The 25,741-nt window shown below is 49.2% G+C and overlaps 6 protein-coding genes across 7 annotated transcripts in view; 4 read left to right on the plus strand and 2 right to left on the minus strand.

The window, feature by feature from the left end:
• Positions 1-6,008, plus strand: part of LOC111065530 (dedicator of cytokinesis protein 3) — a 30,073-nt gene extending 24,065 nt beyond the window's left edge. The window contains exons 7-13 of the mRNA XM_022353750.2: positions 49-872; positions 933-1,045; positions 1,177-1,194; positions 1,316-1,522; positions 1,584-1,758; positions 2,141-2,362; positions 2,424-6,008. Of these exons, the coding sequence (XP_022209442.2) occupies positions 49-872; positions 933-1,045; positions 1,177-1,194; positions 1,316-1,522; positions 1,584-1,758; positions 2,141-2,362; positions 2,424-4,526 (3,662 nt within the window). The 3' untranslated portion in view covers positions 4,527-6,008. The remainder of the gene's footprint in view (positions 1-48; positions 873-932; positions 1,046-1,176; positions 1,195-1,315; positions 1,523-1,583; positions 1,759-2,140; positions 2,363-2,423) is intronic.
• A 254-nt stretch (positions 6,009-6,262) lies between these two features.
• Positions 6,263-24,948, minus strand: LOC111065535. Of its 2 annotated transcripts, XM_022353757.2 has the most exons (8): positions 24,480-24,948; positions 23,034-24,040; positions 11,135-11,350; positions 8,621-8,724; positions 8,409-8,546; positions 8,313-8,321; positions 8,002-8,142; positions 6,263-7,931 (listed from the first exon to the last, which is right to left on the minus strand). In XM_022353757.2, exons 2-8 carry the CDS (start codon positions 23,959-23,961, stop codon positions 7,839-7,841), a joined length of 1,629 nt encoding a protein of 542 aa, XP_022209449.2. In that variant the 5' UTR covers positions 23,962-24,040; positions 24,480-24,948; the 3' UTR covers positions 6,263-7,838. The 2 variants fall into 2 exon arrangements, with proteins under 2 accessions (XP_022209449.2, XP_022209450.2); XM_022353758.2 differs by lacking the exon at positions 8,313-8,321.
• On the plus strand, positions 8,841-11,062 carry LOC111065532 (neprilysin-1). Its single transcript, XM_022353754.2, has one exon. It carries the CDS (start codon positions 8,864-8,866, stop codon positions 10,958-10,960), a length of 2,097 nt encoding a protein of 698 aa, XP_022209446.2. The 5' UTR covers positions 8,841-8,863; the 3' UTR covers positions 10,961-11,062.
• Positions 11,628-13,881, plus strand: LOC111065534 (endothelin-converting enzyme 2). Its single transcript, XM_022353756.2, has one exon. The coding sequence runs from the start codon at positions 11,665-11,667 to the stop codon at positions 13,699-13,701; it is 2,037 nt and encodes a 678-aa protein (XP_022209448.2). The 5' UTR covers positions 11,628-11,664; the 3' UTR covers positions 13,702-13,881.
• LOC111065533 (neprilysin-11) lies at positions 16,574-19,271 on the minus strand. The gene has a single exon (XM_022353755.2). The coding sequence runs from the start codon at positions 19,207-19,209 to the stop codon at positions 17,155-17,157; it is 2,055 nt and encodes a 684-aa protein (XP_022209447.2). The 5' UTR covers positions 19,210-19,271; the 3' UTR covers positions 16,574-17,154.
• Positions 20,378-22,633, plus strand: LOC111065531 (neprilysin-4-like). Its single transcript, XM_022353753.2, has one exon. It carries the CDS (start codon positions 20,432-20,434, stop codon positions 22,553-22,555), a length of 2,124 nt encoding a protein of 707 aa, XP_022209445.2. The 5' UTR covers positions 20,378-20,431; the 3' UTR covers positions 22,556-22,633.
• Positions 24,949-25,741: the final 793 nt, after the last annotated feature.

Raw genomic sequence — 25,741 nt, forward strand, 5'->3', positions numbered from 1 at the left:
CGCGATTCTCCCTATCGGACTCTCAAACCAATTCTTTCTTTCATTTAGATTCCCGCACTGTGGTTCTGTCGGTGGCCTGCAAGCACCTCCGCATGCATCTCAGTCGGCGCGATGAGCTGCGCTTGTGCGCCGAGATTCTCTCGGAGATTCTCAGCCAGCTGTTCGAGCTGCAGCGCGAGCAGCGGGAGAAAGTCACCAACACGCTGCAGCACGATCTGGACTCGCTGTGCAAGAACATACTCGGGATACTGATACGAACCATCAGCATCATTATGGAGGGCTCCAATGCAGTGCTGCCGCAGTTGGTGTCCTGTTTGCTGGGGCTGCTGCAGCTCTTGGATGAGACGCACTACAAGCGCTACTGGGACGAGCTCAGTCCCAACAACAAGGATCCGCGCGACCTCAAGGAGTTCCTCAGCAAGTCCCTGCTGGTGTACGAGGAGCTGCTCACGCAGGACTGGCACGTGTTCCCCAACGATTGGCTCGTGATGAAGCTGGCCGCGAACGATGTGCTGCGCATGTCCCTCGAGGAGTTTGCCAAGCCGCTGGTGTACCGTTTCCTTGGTGCTCAGGCCTTTGATTCGCAGCTGTGGTGGAGCTACTTCAGCCTTGCGGTCTCCTTCCTCACGCAACCGTCGCTGCAGCTGGAGCAGTACAGGGAGCCCAAGCGGCTGAAGATCCTCCACTCGCATGGCGATATGCGCGTCCTGATGGGCTTCCAGATCCTGAGCATGTGGTCGCAGTTGGGCGAACAGAAGCTCCACTTTATACCCTCGATGGTGGGCCCCTTCCTGGAGGTCACACTCGTGCCAGAGCCCGCACTGAGAAAGGCAACGCTTTCCGTATTTTATGATATGATGCAGTGCGAGCAGGTGAGCGTGGATTACAGTAAACACTCATTGAAAGAACGATTGTAACCTTGCATCCCCAAGCAGGCGGCGCGCGGTTCCTTCCGCCTGGTGGAGAGCGAACTCATCGACAAGTTGGATCTGCTAATTAGCGAGAACAAAGGAGATGACGAGTACAGGGAGCTCTTCAGCACCATGTAAGTTGTAGCACAGATTCCTCCTGGAATGTACATACAATCATATATAAATGTCAATGTAAATGTCTGTAAATATATAAATAATTCACTTCACACTCGCATTGCTATCCGCCATCCATGCCAAAAAAAAGGGAACATCTCAGCTTGGTGTAAGTTCAAACCGCAGAACCACCCTTTACGCCTCTCTTTCTGTGATATTCTGTAGATATTCCGATTCCCTCTATCCACATACATATGTATAACTAATCCGTGATCTAAATCCCTTGCCAGCTTGCTGGAGAAAGTCCAAGTGGAGAATCCCAATTGGAAGGACGCTGGCATTGCATTTATAGCCTCTGTTACGCGACTCCTGGAGCGACTACTCGACTATCGCAGTGTGATGCAGGGCGAGGAGAATCGGGACAAGCGCATGACCTGCACCGTGAATCTCTTGAACTTTTACAAAAACGAAATCAATCGCAAAGAGATGTATCTGAGGTGCGGATACCGATACTATTATCTGCATTTTGCCAGCTAATCATTCATAATGTTCTTTCAGATACATTTACAAGCTGCACAACCTCCACTTGCAGGCAGAGAACTACACGGAGGCTGGCTTCACCCTCAAGTTGTATGCTTCCATGTTGTCGTGGGATCGGGAGACCCAGAGCTTTGCCCCCTTCGACAATAGCGGCCAACCAGAGTGGCAGCGAAAAGAGCGACTATACCATGAGGTATATAGTACATATTATCTCTTTGTCTCGAGTTTCAAGGGCATTTGGTGGTGGTCTCTCACTCGACTCTCAAAACTGACTTCCCCACACTGCAGAGCCTTCTATCTAAGCTAGTTATTATCTACTACGCGATTCTGGGCCCGGTATTTATCTCTCAAGCCGCACAGACGACGCTGATCCTCTCTAAGCGTGTCTGTCAATACACAGCAATGGAATAGGCAAGGGACAAGAATAACGGATATGCAGCGTTATTGAAACGAGACACATTGAAAAGGAAATACGCATCCAGTTAGACGAGCTAGTAGCCAATTCCACAATAATCTTAATGATCTTCTTGTATACCATCTATGGATGTTTAAAAAAAAAGTCTCATGCATTGCAGATCCTCAAATATTTCGACAAGGGCAAATGCTGGGAGAAGGGCATTCCGCTGTGCAAAGAGCTGGCCCAACTGTACGAAACGCGTCGCTTTGACTACAATAAACTGAGCGAAATACTCATACAGGAGGCGAAATTCTTTCAAAATATCTTAACGCAGCTAAGACCAGAGCCGGAGTACTTTCGAGTGGGATTCTATGGCATGGGTCTGCCGCTGTTTGTGAGGGTAAGTCAGTCGTTCAAGATCTCTTCTGGATTTATTTCTCATTCCCTTGTGTTTTTTACAGAACAAACAGTTTGTGTATCGTGGCCTCGAGTACGAGCGTATCGGTGCCTTTACGCAACGCCTGCAAACGGAGTTTCCCAGTGCCCAGATTTTGGGTAACAACAGTCCACCCGACGGCGCCATTCTCAATGCACCCGATCAGTATATACAGATCAGTAATGTGCGGCCCCTGGGCGATGCTCAGGCCTTGAAGACGGCCATGGTGCCGGTGCCGGAGAAAATAGCCCGCTTCTATGAGGTGAACGATGTGACGAGATTCATCTACGATCGACCCATATACAAGGGACCCATCGACAAGGACAACGAGTTCAAGTCGCTGTGGATAGAGCGGACCATCCTGGATATAGCCAGCCCACTGCCGGGGATTCTGCGTTGGTTCGAGGTCAAGCAGAAGTCGGTGCAGGAGCTGACACCCGTGGAATATGCCTGTGAGATCATCAGCAATGCGGGCAAGGAGCTGTCCGAGCTGATTGTCCAGTACAGACGCGATCCGAAACGCAACATCAATCCGTTCTCGATGCGCCTGCAGGGTACCATCGATGCCAATGTGATGGGCGGCATCAGCAAGTACCAGGAGGCCTTCTTCTCGGATCAGTTCCTCAAGTCGCCGCAGGGCGCCGGCCAGCAGGCGAATGTGCAGCGCCTGAAGGGTCTGATACTCGAACAAATACAAATTCTGGAGCAGGCTCTGGAGCTGCATGGACAGTTGGCTCCCAGCGGCGTTCAACCGCTACACAATCGCCTGCTGGAGCGATTCTCCCAGCTGAAGCAGAGTCTGTCGGGCATGGGTCGCCTCAAGCGGCAGCACTCGGACAGCATTGTGAACACGCCACTGCCGCCTCTACCCACGGAGCAGCGCACGGCGCAGGCAGCAGCATCCTCCTCCAGCAGCCAGAATGCCAATCCCAATGCCAACTATGTTTACGAGCTAGATGAAATCTACACGAGACAGGTAGACACTGTGCGTCCCGTCGATCCCCTCAATTCGTATCAGACGCTGAGCAAGGAGAGCCTTACCATACCGCTGGACGAGAGTGCTGCGGCTCCTCCAGTGCCCAATCGTCCCCGATCGCAGAACTTTATCGCCAACGGAGGAGGAGGAGCCATGATGGACAGTCCAGAGGTGCCGCCCAAGCGGCAGCCGGCAGTTAACTCTCCGAACGCACCACCGCTGCCGCCGCGTGGAATTACGCCGGACAAGCGAGCATCGAATCCTATGATTTTCAACGATTTTGGAGGCGGCGATGGCGTCGGCCGTCGCCACTCATCCCAGCACCAACAGCAGCAGCAGCATGGCCAGAAGTACGCCGTGGTAGACATCAGCTTCGACGATCCCGAGGCTGATCAGCAGCCGCACTCGCTGCCTCCCAACTTCCAGGATGGTGGCGGCGGCGGCGGCGGCGGACATCTCAATGTCTGCTTTGTCCCGAACGACTTCCGCGACTCGGGCATCTCGACGACCAGCTCGCGCGAGCTGAATCACATGAATCTCAATAATCTCAGCGAGGACTCCTCTTCGATTTCGGCGGCCAGTACTGTGCATCATCGTGAGCACTGCCGCATAAGCTCCATCGGCAGCCTGGAAATGCATGCCACGGCCGCACCGATGAATATCACGCAGCGGGAGAGCTCGACGAGCTCGTTCGATGTGGAGGATATGCCGGTACCACCTCCGCCAATACCGCCAAAATCATTGGGGGTATCGAGCAATGGAATCTTGGCCAGCGAGGAGGCACAGGCACTGGCACACTCACCCAATCCCAACACACAAGCCTACACACAAATCAATCACAGTCAGAATCAGAATCATTCCATAAACAATCACCATTATCATCAACCGCTGGGGCAGCAGCTGCAGCAGAATGGCGATGACGAGGGCGATGGGTATAGCACCTTGAAACACCAGCCGGCCAATGTGGTAGCAGTGGCAGTAGCCCCAGCCTCAGCCCCAGCCCCATTGTCGTCTTCTGTCGAGGTCACCGTCACAGCAACAGCCGCAGCCACAGCCACAGCCCCAGGCACAAGCACAATCACAGCACCACCGGCATCCGCATTGACATCTTCATTGGCATCTAGTCACCAGCACGATGGCGGCACTTTTTGAGTTACAATATGTCGCTGCCATCATCCACCCGATCAGCCACATCAGCCACACAAGCCATCATCGTCCACATCGACCTCAACCAGCACCACCACTGACACGACCACCGAGACCTCGGACTCCAGCTCCAGCCACTCGATGACGCCGCCACCGCCTCCACCGCCGCCGCCCTCCTTCAGCCAGTTCAATCATCACGCAACAGTCGCAGGCGTAGTCCCAACCGATTCGCCTGCAGCAGCAGCAGGAGCACATTACTGTCAGGACTGTTTGTCGTCGCCATCGCCGCCACCTACAATCATCACGGAGCAAGCTCTAGTGCATGCCACCCCCGGACAGGCAACGCCTCAGCCCCATATTGAGCATTGCTCGTGTGGCCTGAGCTTCTCGGTGGTGCAGAATCAGCAGCAAATGATGATAGCTTCGAGATTCTCCACGCTAGAGCGTCAAACACTGGGCTATCAGGTGGAGCAAGCTGCTGGCTGCCTGCATCATCATCACCTGCACCAGCATCATCATCAACCCCAGCTCCAGCCTCAGAGTAGCCAGGACGCACAGGCCCAGACGGACTTCTCCTACGCACAGCGCTAAGAGACAGAGGCGAAGGTCGAAAGTCACTGGGCACCCACAGAGAGTGAGATTGAATTTCGTTTAGTTTTTACGTGAATCGTTTATTTATTGTACCTACTCGTATTTTATTCTGTTTAGCATAAATACTTTTTAGTTATTGTAATTCTTTTTGGTGCCAAATGTTTGCTGCAAATCCAAAGCGCAATTGAAACGAACGTTGTAATGGAATAATAGGTTGCTTCATAAATGTATGTTTTAATGTTTAGTTTAATCGGCAATATTTATACGGGGAATTGTCTCTAAAGTTACTACTACTACGCAGCATATGCATTAATATGATAAGAGAATAAAGATGAACAAAGTTTAACAATGAAAGAATCAAATACTAAAACCAAAACCAAAACACTGAACGCTAATTAAAAAAAAATCAGCAGCGTATCAGAAATATATATGCATATAGAAATATACTAAAGAAATAACAGAAGCAAGAAACACCGACAAAATGTGCAATGCAGTTGTTACTTTAACGAATTACATATTTATATACTACACTATGGTACATATGCGGAAGAGTCAGAGATTAGGAATTTTAAAGTGCTAACTAGCTTCGTATGTGTAAGTTTTCCATTTTTGTAAATTTTTTAAATATACATTTATATATACATATATGTATAGAGTCTTCATATATTATGAGTGTGTATCCGAATCTACTTATAGAACACGCATCAATCAAAAGCGTTTAAATCGTATCTAAACAAATCATATTTATAAAATAAAACTAGTCAGCAACTCGAATAAAAATTGCATGTTGCAGAGGAAGAGGAGAAGAGTATAGCAGAGGGATAAAAGCTCATATTGTCTATATATGTAAAATGCATGGCGCGAATGTAAGAATTTACTAAAGAATTTAATAAACTATAAACGATAAAAACGATAAACTATAAACGATATTCCAGTGTTTCCCAGCGAGAAGCCCAGTCCAGCGCCACCTAGCGTAAGTTGCGTGTGGCTACATTTTCAAAACTCGAATTTGGGTTTCTGTTCATTTATTGTTTTCATTTATTAACCTTCTCTTCTCAGAAAATCATTTGACAATATTTTTATAATTGTTACTTACAACTAGCAGCAACTTTTGTAACTTAAAAGCATTGAGTTTGCCTATTAATTATTAATTATTGCTTTGTTGAATTAGTTTGTTAGCTTACGTTTCATGTGTTAGATTTTCTCGGTTTGTTCTCTTTCTCTCTCATTGGAGGGTGGTGTAAATTATTGACACTACTAAAACATGTTACATACTCATAATTGTTCGCGTTGCGTTTTTGGATTAAAAGTATACCGACATTTTTGAATGGTTTGCTATCGTACCTAGTATGATTCTTTGTTTCATTGTTTGTTGGTTTGTTTGTTAGTTGGTTGGTTGGTTGGTTGGTTGGTTGGTTGTTTGGTTGGTTGTAAGAATACCTGCCCTAATTCATGACATGCCTAAGATTCTAGGGTAATAAATATTGCAAATTTTACTAATTCATATTCAATATATAATAAGTAGGTATGTATGTATATTCGGGGAGCTCAGTAAATACTTGAGGTTTATATTGCGCAATCAATTGACATAAATGATATCAACTCAATATCGTATTAAGTTTAAGTACTCTTACTAGTAGTATATGGTATAGCAGCATTCACTACGTATTGTATGTACGTGATTCGTTGCAGCAGCGTTTTAGCCGAGAAGATTGTTTGTTCATTTCATTGTTTCACGCTTGTCCAACATGGAATACTCCAAGACTCCTCTCCCGACCACTGACTCCAAGACTCCGCGACTCCGCTTCATCTAACTATTCGTAACTACTGGCACACAACATGCAACAACAACTTTGTCGTGGTTCCAGTTTTTGGTTTTTTTTTTTTTTTTTTTTGTTTGGTTCCATTTCACAACTATGCACAGATTGGAGCATTACTTAATAGAGAGTCCTTATAGAGACAGACTACCACTACCACGTTACGTTACGTTACGTTACGTTACGTTACGGTTGCCAAAAATTAACAATTTGCATATCTAAAAAGATCAACTAGGAAGAAGGTTAGCTTATAGGTGTGGTGTCCTTATTGTAAGAATTCTCGACGAGGTACAAAGTTATACATACAATACATACAATATTTGAAAATTAGATGTTTTTGTCGTAAGCACAATGAGGTACACATGTATCAACATCATTCAAATCATTATTACTCATATACTATACTCGTACTTACATACTTATATAGGTACCCATCATCGGTTCGGTTCGATCTGATCTGTTAATCTCATCTGGTTAGACTTTTTGCACATTCAAGTTCTTTTCAATTATCTTCTGTTTCATTTCAGTAATTTATATAACCTTAATGCTTAATACCACAGTCGAAGTATGTACTATATGTACTATACAGTTCACATATATGTACTATATATATATGTACTATATGTATATGTATGGCCTATAACTAGATATACATATGTATATTGTTACTGCAACATTATACACGGTATATACTCAAGTAGCGCATTTGTCTTTATGTCTTTATGTCTTTAACTATCTAGTCAGCGTGCGCAGGCGCGCAGTTTCACCCAGCACCGTTCGGTGGCCGTCTCCTCCTCCTGGTCAAGGCCATCAGGGCTCGTATCGCATTTGATCGCTTGGCCCGCGGCCTGGCCAACAGCATCCATGGCAATGGCAGCAGCAGCAGTAGCAGCAGCAGCCAGTAAACGGGTCATAGCTCCACATGGCCGAGCGCCTGCTCGGTGACATTGGCGAAGCTATTGCATGTCTGTGTCGACATCCACTCAAAGTCCTTGATGGTGGCCTAGAAAATACAAAATAAATGATTGTAATCGGCACTAGGATGTTTAATCCCATGGATACGTTTTGCTCACTTTATGCATGGAGTAGACAGCCACCACGACCAGCACGTGCATGATGTTGTGTGAATTCAGATAGAAGTCGACCACGCCGGGGAACCACTTCTCCGGTATACGCATGGCACCAATGGCACCGCCCAGAATGGAGACGCCATCCTGGAAGCAACACACAGACAAGTGGGAGAAGAGAGGGAACAAATTAGCAATGGGGGCAGTGATGCAGGGCTCTGTGTCTGTACTGAACTGGTGTCAGCCGGTCAAATCGGGTTGCGGCATTGTCCATTTACTCGAATGTACGTATATGTATGAAAAATTGTGGCACTTACAACTTCAACCTATGCGCACAGAGAGAGAGGCCAGCCAAAAACGTTTAGTTATAGAAAATAGCATGTTAGTGAATTGGAAAGCCTGGACATACGCACCTGCAGATAGACATGGGAGAGGGCCATGTGACTGCCGCCGACCATTCCCCGGATCCGCAGAAAGGTCAGTATGGAGCGCATGCCAAAGGGCAGAGCAAAACAGAGGCGACGCTGCCAGGGCGAACTGGCGGTCAGAGCCTGTCAAAAGAATCAAATCAAATCAAAATAGATACATATATAATTTAGTTGCAGCCACTAGAACTTTTGCTTACCTTGTAGAGGCCCCACAGCGAGAGCAGGCAATAGGAGCTGATGATTAGCCACTTGAGAACGGGCGTGAAGCACAGCGTTGTGGCCACCACCAGGGGCAAAGCACCTGCAAAGAGACAGCGGAAGAGAGATAGTAGTGTGATGAGAGAGGGAGAGGCCATCCCCACCGATAAGCCACCGCCGATTCCCAGCCAAAAATGTTGAGATCAGTCGCTTAACAAATCTCGTGCAGCACACAACCGAAAATGGGAGCCACTCCTCAAGCTCTCGCCTGCCTAATCTTTATCGCCATAGGGCGTCTGGGTGTCCAGGGGGGCGTTTATAAGGAGCTAACGACGCCCCTGGGCCATGAGATCATGCGGCATGCCAAGTCAGCGGATATGCGATCCTTCATCGATCCGCGTGTGAGTCCCTGCGATGACTTCTATGGCCATGCGTGCGGGAAGTATCCCTCGATAAATGCAGCCTCCGTGGAGACGGACAAAAGCATTGGGCAGGCACTCCATGATGGCTATCTGCGGCGGGTGCGACAGCTGCTGAACGAGCCCAAGATGAGCACAGACAGACCCATGGAGACGCGGGTGAAGTACTTCTACGAGTCGTGCCTGAACACCACGGCACTGAGGATGAACCAGCGCAGCCATCTGCTCCATATCCTCAGGGAATTTGGTGGCATGCCCGCCGTGGAGGGCAGCACTTGGGACGAGTCCAAGTTCGATGCCATTGAGATGATGGCCACGCTGCTGCGACGCTACGGCAAGATCACGTTCCTGGGCGTTAGTGTCGGTCCCGATATTGCCAACAGCCAGATGAATCGCTTGTCCTTGGGCCAAAGGGATGACCTGGTAGTCATCAAAGAGGAGGATTCTATGAAACTGGTCCGGCAGGTGCGCCTGAAGTGGAGGCTGCAGAGGCTGTTGGGGGTCTCGCCAGAGCGTGCTCATCAGACGGCCATCGAGATTAGCGCCCTGGATGCGGAGCTGGGGCGCAGTGGCATCGGCCAGAAGATGGTGGGTGATCCGAGATTGAGGCAACGCCTGACGGTGATCAGCTCTCTGACGGATACCTACGGACCGTCCCTCAACTTTACCAGATTTGTGAGCCACTGGCTGGGCCATGACTACCAGCTGCCCGTCTACGAATACGTACCCGGCTACCTCTGGCAGCTGAACAAGATCCTCGCGAGCACACCCAAACGGGTGCTGGCCAACTATATGCTGTCGAGCCTGGTGGAGGACTTTGTGTTGAACTTGGAGCCCGAGAAGTACCAGCAACAGCAGCAACAGAAGCAACAGCAGCAGCAGCAGGAGGAGTACTGTGCGAAACGGACCACGGATCTCTTTCCTGCTGTGTTGGATCACATGGTCTATCACTCCCTGGAGCAGCAGAGTCCCCACATTCCCGCCATCCTGCGCCAGTTGTTTCTGGAGCTGAAGGCCACCTTCGAGACGATGCTGAATGGCCCCGATTTGGAGTGGCTGGACGAGCAGACGCGCAACGGGATGGTGGAGAAGCTCAAGCTCATGTCCTTCCAGATATCTGGCGAGGAGTCTGTCGACTTTGAGGAACACTACGGCTCGCTGATCATCAGCTCGGCAGACTACTATGGCAACATTGAGCGCCTGCTGGAGGTGCGCGCCCTCAACCTGCGAGAGGACCTGCAGCGGCCGCAGTCCAAGCCCATCTTCTACGACGACATGATCGACTCGCCCTGCTACATCAGGGAGGCCAATCTGGTGATCTTCCCAGCCAGCCACATGCAGCATCGCTACTTCTGGGACGATGTCTACCCGGCGGCCCTCAAGTACGGCACCCTGGGATTCGACCTCGCCCACGAGATAGCCCACGCCTTTGACGACTCGAATCTGTTGTTCGATGGAAGGGGAAATCTACGCGACTCGTGGTCCAGCGAGGCCAAGACGAGCTTCCACCTGCTCAAACAGTGTCTGGTGGATCAGTTTGGCGAGCTGCGCTTCGGCAACCAAAAGCTGCCCCGAAGGGAGACGCAAGGCGAGAACATTGCCGACAATGTGGGCATCCGCATTGCCCTGGCCGCCTACCACAAGTGGCTGCTGGATCACTCGAAGGCTGTGGCTGCAGATGCGGAAGCCCTGCCCCATATGTTGCAGACGCCGCAGCAGCTCTTCTTCCTCAGCCTGGCCCAGACCATGTGCTCGGCTGTGTTGCCCGAGAGGCGACATGCCCATGTCATGACCAGTATCCATGCGCCGTCCGAAGTGCGGGTGCGCGCCATGATGGCCAACAGCCGATCCTTTGCCGAGGCCTTTCAGTGCGGCAACAGCACCAGAATGAATCCCCCCCTCAGATGCAAGGTGTACTGATTATGTACACGGTTTAGTTCTTAATAGTTCCTATATATTGAATACTCATTAAACATGTACATATGTATGTAGTTCCGCTACCGCTTCCGAGCAGCGCGTGCATTTAATTGGCCTCTGAATCAAAGCGGGAGAGGGAGAGGGAGATGATATGATATGAGCTACGATTACACTCACCGAAGCTCTGGCTCACCCAGATTCCGACCATGTCCAGCTTGAGCAGTGTATAGTAGACATTCTCGCCCTTCTCGATGTTCATGAACAGATGGTAGACGAAGCTGCCGCACCAGGGTGCCACCGAGCCGAAGACATGGCAGAACGATAGAAACTTGTAGCCACTGTCCCAGGGCATCAGACCGGGCACAATGGCCAGTATATAGATGATGGGTATGGCTGAAAAAAGATCAGGGTTTTTTTAATTACAAAATATGGAATATGGAAATAGTGGAATAAATACTTCCTAGGTCAAGTCGCACACTCTGAGTAGCTTCTACTTAATTATAAGACTCGTATAAGAGCCGCCACTATCTGTGGAAGCTGTCGGTGCGATAAGAGATTGACCTACCACAGAGCTCTGTGGCTGTGTCTGGCTCTATACTGAACATTCTGTGTAAACAAATATCGCACTGATAGGCGGCTGGCTGTGGCCCTCAACAAATCAGCGATTGAAATGCCAACTGAGAATCAGTTGAACCAAGCGTGAGATCATGTTGAGACGGGTTTTGTGGCCACTCTGGGGGGCTGTAAGCCTTTTGGTGGCAGTCTCTGCTACTGCGGATGACCTGACCTCGGACTATGCCAAGAGCATCATCCGCCACTCGAAGGTGGCCGACATCAAGGCCATGCTGAAGCCAGAGATAGCAGCCTGCGACGACTTCTACAGCCATGCGTGCGGCAACTGGCACCGCCAGAATCCCGCCCAGCTGCTGAACGACATCACCACCGACACATTCAAGCTGATCTCCAAGGGATTCGATCGTCGGCTGCATAGCCTGCTGCTTTCGAATGAGCTGAAAACGGAGCTGGAGAAGAAGCTGCAGCGATTCTATCTCTCCTGCGGCCTGGTGCATCGCGACGATGTCCACTACAAGCTGGCGCTGGAGAATGTCTACCGGGAGTACGGCGAGATTCCGGCCTTGGCTGGCGACCGCTGGAACGCCTCGGACTTCATCTGGTGGCAGACTGTGGCCCAGATCCAGCACAAGTACGGCCACCATATTATCCTGTCCGTGGACATAATGCGCGACATCCAAAACAAGACTTTGAGCCGTGTGTATCTCGGTCCGCCCGAATACGAGATGCTCTCCAGCTCGGGCATCCTCAATCTTCTGGAGGAGGCCAGCTCCTCCAAGGATCTGCAGCAGTACTTTGGCCTCAGTGCCCACCATGCCAGGAAGATCGCCGAAGAGCTCCGTGCGCTGGAGAAGCGTTTGATGTCGGCCGGCTCCAGTTCCACCTCGGAGTCCATCGAGGATAATCTCTCCCTGTACACGCTGCCCGAGCTGGAGGAGAAGTATGGCGACCACATGAACTTCACCGAGTTCTTTGGCCTCGTCCTGGGACCGGAGAATGTGCCGGAAATGCTGTACATCTTCGATGAGCCGTATCTGGACAATGCCTTGAGCATCGTCAAGGCCACGCCGCCCTCACTGCTGGCCACGTATGTGCTGTGGCAGCTGATGCAGGACTACCTGGTGGATGCCGCGCCCAGTACTCTGCCAAAGTGGTGCGTCGAGAAGACCAAGAAGTACTTTGGGAAGCTCACCGACCACGTGGTCTATGCCAGCTACCGCAGCCCGGAGGCCGAGGCGGAGGTGCACAGCGTGTGGGACCAGATCCGGACAGTGTTCCGGCAGCAGTTGGCGGGGGACAAGCACGATTGGATCGCCAATGCCACACGCCAGCTGGCCATCGAGAAGCTGGACAGCATGCAGTTGCACATCAACTCCTACGACAACGAGAACTTCGAGCAGCTCTACGGAGCGGTGGACATCGATCGCCTCAACTATGTGGCCAATGTCCAGCAGCTGAACTTGGCCCAGGCCAAGCGCAGCACGGATAGAATTCGGCAGCCACCCAGCACGCTGGAGGACACCGATCTGTTGAGCTTCACGCCCGCCTATAACATCCTGGAGAACAACATCACCATTCCGGTGGCGCTGCTGCAGCCTCGCTACTTCTGGGGCGACCAGTACCCGCAGGCCCTCAAGTATGCCACGCTGGGCTACCTGCTGGCTCACGAGATGATACACGGCTTTGATGTCGAGGGCCGGAACTACGATGCCGGCGGCAACCTGGCCCCCTGGTGGGACATCAAGTCTCGCTACGAGTTCGAGGAGCGGCGCAAGTGCTTCCAGGCGCAGTACCATGCCTACAGATACGGCGGCTCCAAGCTGCCGGAGAGCACGCAGCAGTCGGAGAATATAGCGGACAATGCCGGAGTGAAGCTCGCCTACGCCGCCTACGAGCGCTGGCTGGGGCAGCAGTCGGAGGAGAAGCGCCAGCAGGAGACCTTGGAGGGGCTGGACCTGAACAATCGCCAGCTGTTCTTCGTGGGCTTTGCCCAGCTGTGGTGCGACGATGTCCAGACGCTGTTCAAGAAGACCGTCGCCCAGACAGACAACCATGCACCTGGCATGTATCGGGTGATTGGCTCGCTATCCAATTTCCAGGAGTTCTCCTGGGTCTTCAACTGCTCCCAGTCAGCGCCCATGGATCCGGAGTACAAGTGCTCCATCTACTAACAAATTTAATGGTTTATACTGTTTACGTACAGTAGCGTACATAGAAATCGGGACACTCAAAAATAAGTGAATTTTATTGTTTTACACAATATGTTTCTATGTTTCTCAAGAAAAAAGCTTATTAAAACAAAGTTAACAATATAAACAGCAAGAGAAATACATAAACAGCTTAAACCCAAATATACTTGTTTTGTATTCACTTTTATATTTGCACAGAAATATGCACACAAAGTTTTGTATCAGGAAATAAAATTGTTCTGGTATAACGTTTGATGAATATTGAAAAGTATACAATGAACTAGAACATCATCCTCAAACTCATCGTTGCGAAAATCTACATTTTTGAATAAATCATAGCAAAATGTAATAGCAAAGTTAAACAAAATATTCTTGACCAATGTTGCACTGTGGCAAGGAGCAGAATCGTCCTAGAAGATGAGGGCGGAAAAGACTTCTCATTAGACGGTATGAGGTTTTTCTCTACAAATTTTTTGGACGTGACCGTGTTTACCTATCCGTCAATTAATGCCAGATACCCAACTCTATAATAAACGAGAAGGAACGTGCGAGTCGCTTCTGGGGACGCGACTCTACTTATACCCGTACTCAGTCAATATATATATATTTGAGCATATAATTTTTTAGAATTTTAGAATTAAAAAAAAAAAATTTTACACTTTACATTTTTTTGCTACATCTGTTATCTACATCTACATATATTATGTATATTCTACATCTAACAAGTAGATTAAACATGTACCATTTAGATTCTACATCTCCTCCGCTAGGTGTTGCTCGCGCACTGAACGCGACAGAGTGTGCGAGCGAGAAGGAAAATGACTTGCGTTGTCGTTGTCAGGAGGGGGCAGGGGAAGCGACTGAAAATTAATTTCTTCATTCTGGCTATAATTATGATCCGATCTGATTCAAAATCGGCAGTCTGGTAGATATGGTCATTCTCTACGATACTGCGTTTTTAATTTTAGCGTATCTTTAAAAATGTGCCTGCCACAGATTTTCGTCCTTTGTGTGGGCGGAAGGGGGCGGGGCGAAATTTTGAAATACACTTGTAGCAGTGTGATATCACATGAGTGCGGAAACCAAATTTGGTTGCCCTATCTCTTATAGTCTCTGAGATCTAGGCGCTCAACAAGACGGACAGACAGACAGACAGACAGACAGACAGACAGACAGACAGACGGACAGACAGACATGGCTATATCGACTCGGCTATTGATGCTGATCAAGAATATATATACTTTATGGGGTCGGAAACGTTTCCTTCTCTGCGTTACACACATCCACTTTTACCACAAATCTAATATACCCCTTAACTCTTTTTTGAGTACGGGTATAAAAACGAGAAGGAACGTGTGGGTCGCTTCTGTGGACGCGACTCAACTATTATATCCGTACTCCGTCAGTATATAAATTTGTGAGCTTATGATTAATGTAGAATTTTAAAATATTTTACATGTTTTTGCTACATGTGTTATCTACATATACATCTACAATGTTGATTCTACATCTTCTCCGCAAAGGTCGCGCATTGCACAGGGAAGAGTGTGTGCGAGCGAGAAAAAGAAAGAGTAGCGCGGTCTCGTGCTGGAGGAGGTGGGGGAAGCAACTGAAAATTAATTTCATCATTCTGGCTATAATAATGATCCGATCTAATTCAGGTTCGGCAATCTGGTAGATATGCTAGATATTTTTTGAAATTTAAACGCGACTCCCCTTAATTTTGTTATCTTCGGTTTGATAGTAATATTAAAGTTTTTATTTTTATTTAAAAAACTTTTTTAGAGGTTGCTACCGAATTTTACAACAAAAACTTAAGCAAGAAAATTTAAAAAATGTTGTTGCTGAATGAGTTGGATAATTTGGTGAAATCTATTGCATATATATTGATACCATTAATATCGTCATTAATCAGTTATTGGCAGTAACTAAATATAACAACCTCAGTTGAACTTCTTGATTTTCACCAATCGTATCGTAAAAAAATCGTAATCGTAAAAAAATGAGAAGGAACGCGTGAATCGCTTCTGGGGACGCGACTCTACTTATACCCGTACTCAGTCAGTATATACATTTTTGAGCTTATGACTTTTTAGAATTTTAGAATTACAAACAAATTTTACATTTTAAATTTTTTTTCTACATCTGCTATCTACATCTACAATGTATATTCTACATCTAACATGTAGATTGTACATGTACAATTTAGATTCTACATCATCTCCGGTAGAGGGCGCTCGCGGACTAAACGCGGTAGAGTGTGCGAGCGAGAAAGAAAATGGGTAAAAGGTGTCTGGCTGAAGTAGGCGGGGGAAGCAACTAAAAATTTATTTCATCATTCTGGGTATACATAGTAGCAGAATCTAGTAGATATGGTCATTTTCTACGATAATGCGTTTTAAGTTTATTTGGATCTTTAAAATTGTGCCTGCCACAGATTTTTGTCCTTTGTGGATGCGGAAGGGGGCGGGGCGAAATTTAGAAATACACTTGTAGCAGTGTGATATCACATGAGTCTGGAAACCAAATTTGGTTTCTCTAGCTCTTAGACTAAGATCTAGGCGCTCATCAAGACGGACAGACGGACGGGCAGACGGGCATGGCTATATCGACTCGGCTATTGATGCTGATCAAGAATATATATGCGTTGCACACATCAACTTTTACCAAAAATCTAATATACCCCTTAACTCTTTTTTGAGTACGGGTTTAAAAAGAGATTCTTCGAGTACGGGTATAAAAAAATCCCCAGACCATCCTGCTGCCTCCTTGCTTCACCGTTTGGGACTCATTTTTAAAGCGTTCACCGACTTTCTGGCGATCATTCGTCATAATATCCGAACCAAACAGTTTTTTCTTGCCATTATTACAAACATTACTTTTCTCCAATCATTTAAAGCCCAAGTTTTGTTGATTTTGGCCAATTGGAGCTTTGTCTGGATTTTTTGAAGTACCTTAGGTGGTAATTTTACTGTCTCACTACCTTTAACTCCTGTCTTCTGAAGACATATGGATACCTACCGACTAGATAAACTCCCTTCTAATATTTTTTGCCAATTTGAAGCGATCTTTGACGCTCAAGCGTTTACAAATACGATCCTACATTGAAGGTCCTTTTGGGTGGTCTTCCTCTCACTCCCTGCGGCGGGTGGTCGTTTAAATCATACGAATACATAGAAAGTCAAAAGTTTTTAATTTTTTGTTAAAACTGTTTTCTTTGTAAAATGAAAACAAGTCATCAATTAACAGCTAATGAATGTATATATGCCATAAAAATATTTCCCGACTCAGTTAGACGTTTTTTAGTTTCCCGCCATCGGTTTAAAGTTAGCTAACAGGAGTGTCCGGATTTCTTTGTCTGCTACTGTACATAAAAATATATTTCATCCAAGAATATGTTGCATTCGATCGGATCGGGATCGGCACCGCTCCGAGCTAATCCAGGGAGATGCCGTACAGCTGACACTTCTGGGCGGAGGTCATCGGACTGCCACTGCTGCAGGCAAAGTCCCGCTGGAAGGCTCCCAGGTTGGAGAGTGAACCCAGCACCCTCAGGGCATTGGGTGTATGCGAAACGAGAAGGGATACCCTGTCGCGGAACCTCTCATTTGAATCGGTGCACCAGAACTGGGCATAGCTGATGAAGAACAGCTGCCGCGGGTTCTGGGTCAGCTGTGGCAGCTGCTCCGAGGCCAGGGCGGATGGGGCCAGCTCCTTCAAGTACTTTGAGTAGGCGTGGTAGGACACCTGCACAGCCAGATTGTCGGCTATGTTCTCCGCCTGCAGATCGTTCTTCGGCAAATACTCTCCATTGAGTCGCAGACGTCCGTACTGTTCCTTGAAGCAGGCCCATCGCTTGTAGTAATCTCTCAACGACGGGGCATCCCAGTGCGAGACATCCTCGATGCTGTGGGCCAACTCGTGGGCGAGGAGAGTGCCCAAACTGCCGTAACGCAGGGCGCGAGGGTAGTAGCGGGACCACAGATAGTTCGGCTGCAGCAGGGCCACCGGTAACAGGACACGATTCTCCACGGGATCATAGCTGGCCGTTGTCAGTGGAGCCGCAGGCAATTTGGTCTTCAGGCTGTCGTGACTGAGCACGGCCCGCAAGTTCTGTAGATAGTCCCGAGTCTTTAGTTCCAATCGTTCATAGGTCTGCGTGAAATTGACATCCGCATGTCCGTTGACCAGCAGGTGAGTGGCATTGATCTGGTCCAGCAGCTTGGTGCGCGTCGGCAAAGCCAACCAATCGGCGGTGTCGTTCTCCAGCAGGTCGCGGAAGCTGCGCTTGATCTCCTGCCACACGGCTTCAATGTCGCTCAGCGTGGCTGCATCTCCGTACTCGCCCAAGACCATGTTGTCGAGCAGCTCGGGGAACAGACTCCTCGCCTTGGACGTGCAATGCTCCACCACGGAGCCACTCCACTCGAAGTAAAAGTGCTGCAGCAGCTCGTGGTAGATATAGTTGGCATGCATCTGCGGTGAAATGTTTGTCAGGAAGTCCAGCAGATGCGCCTGATAGCTGGGCACATGCTCGTACAGGGTATCGTTCGCGTTCAATGGCCGCTCGAGGACAAGTTCAATGTACTGGGTGAGGTTGAGCACTGGAGAGTAGAGGGCATCCAGCTCCTCGGGTGTGCGTGGACGTGCGAGCACGCCCACAGGAAGATCCCTCATATATTGGGCCACCAAATCCTCCATTCGCGTGATTTGCAACGAAGTGGTCTGTGCCAATTGCGTTTCCACACCCAAATACCGCTCCAGCTGATCCGCTATGGTGGCAGCTCGTCCCTGCCGATTGGGCTGTGGCAGAATCTGCTGCGGTTGTCCCACATAGATGCCCGCAGGAGACACCTGGAGGCGCAGTATGATGTCCAGGCCATACTTTCGCTTGATGCGTGCCACGGTGGCCACCCAATCGAACTCGTCGGCGGGCCACTGCTGACCCGGCAGAGCCAGGACGGGCATGTGTCCAAACTCGGCCACAATCTCCAGCAACTGTTGGCGGTACACGGGGAGCGGCGTCTGGCGGAAGTGCAGGCAGTTGGCGAAGAACTCTTTTAATTTGAGCACCTCATCAGCATCGACGGCAGCGTCAGCCGGCCGCTGCAGCAGGCGCTGCTGCTTGTGGTGGTAGCCTTTGACCAGCACCTGCTCGTAGTTGGTCTCGCGTGGGTTTGCGGTATTGGCTGGATTGATTTTGGGCCAATTGCCGCAACTGTAGGCGTAAAAATTGTCGCAGGGCTCCAGTTCCGGCTGCATATAGTTTCGCATCTCGGCCGACTTGGACAGCCGCATCAGACGCTGCACATAGGCGCTGTCGTTGTGCTGCGAGATGAGCTGTTCCTGGGCCTGAATGCGTAATTCCATCGCCGGCTGGGACAGCAAATGACCCTGGGCGCACCCAATCCCAGCAATCAGAATCAGCAGCACGAGCTGGCCAGCAGCAGCAGCAGCAGTAGCAACAGAAGCGTTCTTCATGGCGAACATTCCACGGGCAACTGAAAGTGGCGGCAACAACAGAGCACTGCCCCATACACAACGCACTTCCGTACACTGATTTACTGTACTCTTTGCTGGGATTGAGACTGAGTCAGAGCACCAGAGAGTTAGCCCAAGCCCCAAGCTCTCCCACTCGCATACTCTCTCCCGTCTTATCAGCCATGGGGCCTGGTCGTTGTTCTCCCAAGTCGTCTCGTGTCCGTTGGTTAGTGGGGAGCTCGTGATCAAATCGCAGCTCACGTTGCTTGGTAAACACTCGGAGAAAAGCCCGAGGCACTTAATCATTCAGCGAGCAATTATTATTGACAAAGTAATTGCTCAATATCAATTTTATTGCGTTGCGTTCAACTGCCAATGCCGATTGAATTGAAATTCGAAAGTTGTGAGCGTTGAGCATTGCACACATTATTTTGAATTCACAAATATAATGGGCATTCGTGAAACTTATTTGGATTTGCTTTGGATTCCGTGGGTCCATACAAAAGTTGACCTGCTCAACACAACAAAATGAGTTCTTGATTCATTAATTAATAAATTAATACCTAATCAAATTGATAGCTGATGGGAGTACTATTATTCGAAGAAGAGGTATAAATCAAAGTTGCATTAAGTAAATCTCACTTTTAATTAATAAATAATTATAAGTAACTACATACATACATATGTATGTAAGTGAATTTGTACTACTAGAAATAAGAAACTTTTCCTTTGATTTCAGCGCAGCATTAAAATCAGAAATGTATATCCATTTTTTCTAGCCAAGGTATGCACCATGAAAATGTGCAATTAAAGTAAGATTTTGTTTCTGTAAAGTTTTCGAATTTATGCCAAAATATCGGCTGTCTGGCCCAATGTGCAGCGGAAGAAACTTTTGCAGCGTTCTCCATTTCGGTAAGGTGAGTAATGTGGAACGAAATACTTTCCAAGTACATACATATCTCCCGTACAATTGCAAATTCTGGTGAATAGCACTTGATGTCATTCATTCAATTGCACAAACATTCACGCCGTCATCTCTAACTGGGGCAGCGATGTGGGAGATGCGAGATAACCCTCTGGGGCTGCGCATTTTACCGAGAATAGAGGCACATCTCTGGCCGTTGGCCGTTGGCCACTGGCCGTTGGCCTCTGCATGTTGTTGATGTGTATCATCTGGGGATCTGTGCTCAGTCGAGCATTCAAATCGAAGCAAGAAGCAACGGGCCCCAAGATGCACGCGCTTCGTACTATTTTCATTATAGGCCACATCCTGTGGACTCTGTCAGTGCTGCTGGGCTGCAGCCAGGCGGCGCCGGCGGACGGGGAGAAACACGAGCTGAACGAGGACACTCCGTATATGAGGCAGCTGCTGCGGTACGCCAAGGCGGCCGAAATGAAGAGCTTCATGAATGAAAAAGCCGATCCGTGCACCGACTTCTATGCCTTTGCCTGCGGCAATTGGTCGCGCATCAATTCGGCCCTCAGCCTGAATAAGTTCACCACTGGGCTGTTCGAGACGCTGACCAAAGCCCTAAACCGCAAGCTGGTGTTGATCCTCACTAGTGAGCCAAGTGCGAACGACACGCGCGAGGATATACAGGTGAAGCACTTCTACGAGTCCTGCACCCGACTGGACGAGCTGCAGGACACCTACGCGCAGAAGCTGAAGAATTTGATCGCCGAGTTCGGCTCCATGCCTGTGCTGGAGGGCTCGTCCTGGCAGGAGGCGGACTTCGATTGGCTGGAGACGACCGCCCGCATGGACTACCGCTATGGTGTGGGCTCCATCATCAGCATCGAAGTGACCAAGGACTTTGCCAACAATCATCTGAATAGGGTGTATGTCGGCCATCAGGAATTCCCGCTCGAGTCACGCAGCATGTATGTGGACAACAGAACCCTAACCTATCGCCTTGCCCTGCGCGACCGCATGCAGAGCACAATGGAGCGCTTTCTGGGCGTAGAGAAGAAACTGGCCAAGGCGACGGCCCAGGAGCTACTGGACTTTGAGGTGGATCTGGCCCATGGCCTCGCCGATGAAAGCGATGGCATGGACATTGCCTCCATGGCGGAACTTCTGACGGTATCCGAGATGCACAGACGCTATGCGCCAACTCTGGACATTGAGCGCTTTGTGCTGGTCAGCATGGGCGAGAAGATCACGGACCAGGTGTACGAGTACAACTCGGAATATCAGCGGAACCTTGTCCAGGTGATACTGCGCACGCCCAAGCGCGTTGTGGCCAACTATATATTCTACAGCATGATCAAGGACTTTGCCGTGTCGGCGGCCAAGACGGCGGAAGGCAAGAAAGAGATGTGCATTGGTCTCACCAAGAAGAGCTTCGCCAAGAACCTGGACAACATGATATATCGCAGCTACAAGAACGAAGTGACCGCCCGGGAAGTAGAGCACATGTGGAGCCAACTCAAGTCCACCTTCAACGAGACGCTGCGCTCCAGCCAGTTGCTGGACTGGATCGACCGACCCATCCGCGAGAAGGCAATCATCAAGCTCGAGGCGATGACGATGCAGGTTAACTCCTATGCGGACCATAACTTCACCGCAGAGTTTGAAGGCCTGAACCTGCAGAGCGCCGACTATGTGGAGAATATGCGACAGGCCAGTCTCCTAGGAGTAAAGCAAATGCGCGCGGAGCTGCATCAGCCGGCCAAGCCGCTGGAGGCGGGAGAGCTGCTCAGCTATACGCCGGCCAACATTCTCGTGGAGAACGCCATCAAGATCCCGGTGGCACTGCTTCAGCCCTTCTACCTGTGGGCCAACGCCTATCCCAGTGCCGTGATGTTCGGCTCACTGGCGGTGCTCATTGGTCACGAGCTGATCCATGGCTTCGACGACTCTGGCCGCAAGTTCGATGCTCGCGGCCAATTCCACGACTGGTGGGACCAGACGTCCGCCAACAATTTTCTGGATCGCCAGACATGCTTCACGAAACAGTACGGTGGGTATGTCTACGACGGCATACCCCTCAAGAAGTCCATCTCGCAATCGGAGAATATAGCGGACAACGGGGGAGTGCGTCTCGCCTATACCGCCTATCGCAAATGGTACGACGCCCTGGAATCGAGGCCCAACAGCGGCGAGGAACTGCTCAGGGAGACCCTACCCACCATGGACTACAACAGCAAGCAGCTGTTCTTCATCAGCTATGCCCAGGTCTGGTGCAATGATGCCCATCCGCGGGTGAAGGGCATACAGGTATCCACCGACCAGCATGTGCCCGGAAAGTTTCGGGTTATCGGACCACTGTCGAACTTTGATGAGTTCTCCGAGGAGTTCAACTGTCCCGTCGCCTCCCCCATGAATCCACGCGAGAAGTGTATGCTCTACTAATACATATTTGGAGTCCCCACATTATAGTGGAATTATCTGATCCCTACATTTTGTACCATTAAAGTGACTCCAGCCAGAGCTGCATTCCATGTTCATTCTTTCTTTGGCTTGTTTCCTTATGCAAAACCAAACCAAACCAAACCAAAGCACACCGCAACGTAACACCAGCCACAGGCCAGCCCCAGCAACAGCCCCCGCCCCAGACCGAGGTTCATTAGAAATGCGGGCTAATCTATTTATGTGGCCCGCCTGCACTTGGCTTTGACCGTGATTGTTACGAGTTCCAATGCCAGAGAGGAGAGCAGAGCAGAGCAGAGCAGAGGAGAGGCAATGGTATTCGGACGGATCGATAAATGAGCAAAGAAACAAGTGTGATGTGACATTTTGGCATGTGGGTGGGCAGGACAGGGCAGGGCAGGGCAGTGGTGATTGGAGGAGGAGGCGGTATCGGTAGCTTTAGCTCTCTCTGTGCACTCACCGTGTGTCAGTATGTTGATGGTCTCGTTGTGCCAGTAGAATAGGCTCAGCAGGCAGCCCTTGAAGGTTTGCAGGGGACGGTAGCCACGGAGCACATACGGATTGAACTGCAAATACTGGGGCATATCCTGCCACTGCAACAGCGGATCCGCGCTCGGTACGGAACTTGAACTGGAACGCGACCGCGAACGCGAATTGGAGACGCTGTTCAGCGGTGACGACGCTGATGATGATGATGATGGTGGTGCGGCACCCACACCCACCGATGGAGCATGGCTTGTACTTGTGGTCGTTGTGGTGCTTGTTGCTGGAGTTCCAGGAGCTGATTCGGCAGGCGTTGCTGCTGCTGCTGCTGCTGGTGGTTGTTCAGTGGATACGGTTCCCCTTGCAGTTGCAGTTGCAACTGGTATAAGCAAGGCAGACATTGGCGTTGTGGAAGCTTTAGCGGAAGACTTTGATGTTGGGCCAGATTGACCATGCTCCGAGGTCGACACTGCGACTGCCTCCTTGCACAGGAGGCCTCTTTTCAAAGGCAATGGGGAAGCATCCGCGGCATTGAGAGGCTCGGGAGCAGCCCCAGTCCCAGTCCCAGCTCCAGTTCCAGTTCCAATCCCATCGTTGCCCGGATACCGTTGCGTTCCGATGCGGCCTGTGCTGGAAGCCGGCGCTGGCGTTGGCGGTGGCGTAGCCGATACGGACTCTACTGTGCTGCCCACCTGATCCTGATCACTGCATCCAGGTGCGGAAGGTGCCACGGCTAGGGCGTAGCTTGATACTGACTTTGGCTTCAATGTGCTGCTGGGATGTGAGATGCTGGACCCGGTGCCGCCGGGGCTGGGGATGGGGCTGCTCAGGAGCTTTGATTTGCCGCTGCCCTCAGAGCTAAGGTCAACAACAACGGCGGCGGCGGCGGCAGCAGCAGTGTCCATGCCTATTTCCGGTTGAACGTGTGACGGTAGTGGTGTCTTGTCGCTTCAAATTGATTCTCTAAAGTGGCGCCAACATCAACTGAAAGGGAAAGCCAACGAACGTCATGAATTATAAACTAGAGCGCAGTGCAATAAAAACGTTGCACAGATAAAGGGAAAGACACGGGCGGAAAATGGTTACGTCTATAAAAGTTATGCCAAAAAAAAAAAAGCACGTGCCTTGCCTGTGTGTGAAAACGAGACCAGGACCAATGTCAACACACAGCTTGCCTCTCGTGACCCAAAAAAGGCCTGCCTGCGTCTTTTCCTCTCTTTCTATGTGTGTGTGTGTGTGTGTGTGTGTGTGTGTGGGAGTATCTGTGTGTTTCGGAACTATGTGTGTGTTTGTGTGTGTGTGAATATTTCATGTGAATCACGCGAGTTTTGGATTAGGCCCACGGACTTCCCACAGGAAAGGAAACGAGAAGAGAGAGCAACGCGCCGCGCCGCGCCAGAAAAAATCGATAAACTTTACTCACTTTTGCCAATGGACGACGCGTGTACACGTTTCTGCGAAGCGATGCGATGGGATGCGAATCTCTTAGCCGTTGTCTTAGCCCCAAAAAAGGATTGCCTGGCCAGCGAAAATTTGGATTAACTACGGAAGCGTTGCGGAAGAAGCACGATTTTTGGTGGATGGAGGAGGATGGAGGAGGAGGAGTGAACACGTTTTCGGGATGCTATGAGACGGAGATTTTCTGGCTACTTTTACGGCTGACGTTGCTGTTGTGACGTAGGCGAGGCATCTCGTGCTACTTGGCGGGGGCACGCTCAATCAATTATTTAGCCATTCGGATTGTGGGCATTCAGAAATGTCGATTTGTTGCTGAATCTTTGATAAGTGAGATTTTCGCAGCTCGACGGAGGGAGCGTGGCGTGGCGAGGCTGCTCCGGGTGGACTGTGGGGGCGAGTCGAGTATCCTCCGCGCACACGACGCTTGGTACAAGCACGTCAATATCTGACTGAGAAGCGTACGCATACGATAACGATACCGTTATTTTGCGTATTGTTATGCAATTGAATGAAATGGCCAGTATTTTTGACTGGGCGCCAAAGAAAAAGTAGCGCAGGCGCACAGAAATGTATGGAGCAATCAGCTGTTTGGATCGAGATAAATAATAAGTTTAAGTACATACAAAACAAATTGCATGAACATCTGTTTAAATAACCGTTCGCATTAAACGCTCAACGACTTTTTTAAACAACTACCCGCTTCAATTTATATTCTTTATTCAGTGATATGGCAACTCCTGACAGCGTTTATCAACACTGACACTGTACACATAAGTTGCCAGCCTGTCAGTTCGGTTTTTGTTTTAATTGCTCATCTCTAGTATTTATTGAGTATAATTATTAACTAACTTGTTTGGGGATACATAATTACATAATTACGCAATTGTCTATATATTTTATGCATATGTACCACATATGTAGTTACCATGACATTTTGGTTGAAATTTTTTGATAAAACCTTGTTATAACGAGATGGAACGTGATAGTCGCTTCTTTGGACTACTACTACTTTTCTACCTTTTCTAATTTTCTACATCCATCCATGACCGAATTATACACACTACGAATAACTCGGTGATTCCCAGTTTTATTTTTACTTCAAGGAGCAAACCGAAAAGGCAAAGGCACGGGTTCAATACATTTAAAAGGCAGCTTCTATTGAATTTGTGAGATTCCACTGTTTAGTAGAAAATTTAATCATCAATCTGATAGTATGCTCAATGTTTA

Source organism: Drosophila obscura, unplaced genomic scaffold (genome assembly GCF_018151105.1).
Source record: "Drosophila obscura isolate BZ-5 IFL unplaced genomic scaffold, ASM1815110v1 contig_192, whole genome shotgun sequence".
NCBI classification, from domain to species: domain Eukaryota; kingdom Metazoa; phylum Arthropoda; class Insecta; order Diptera; family Drosophilidae; genus Drosophila; species Drosophila obscura.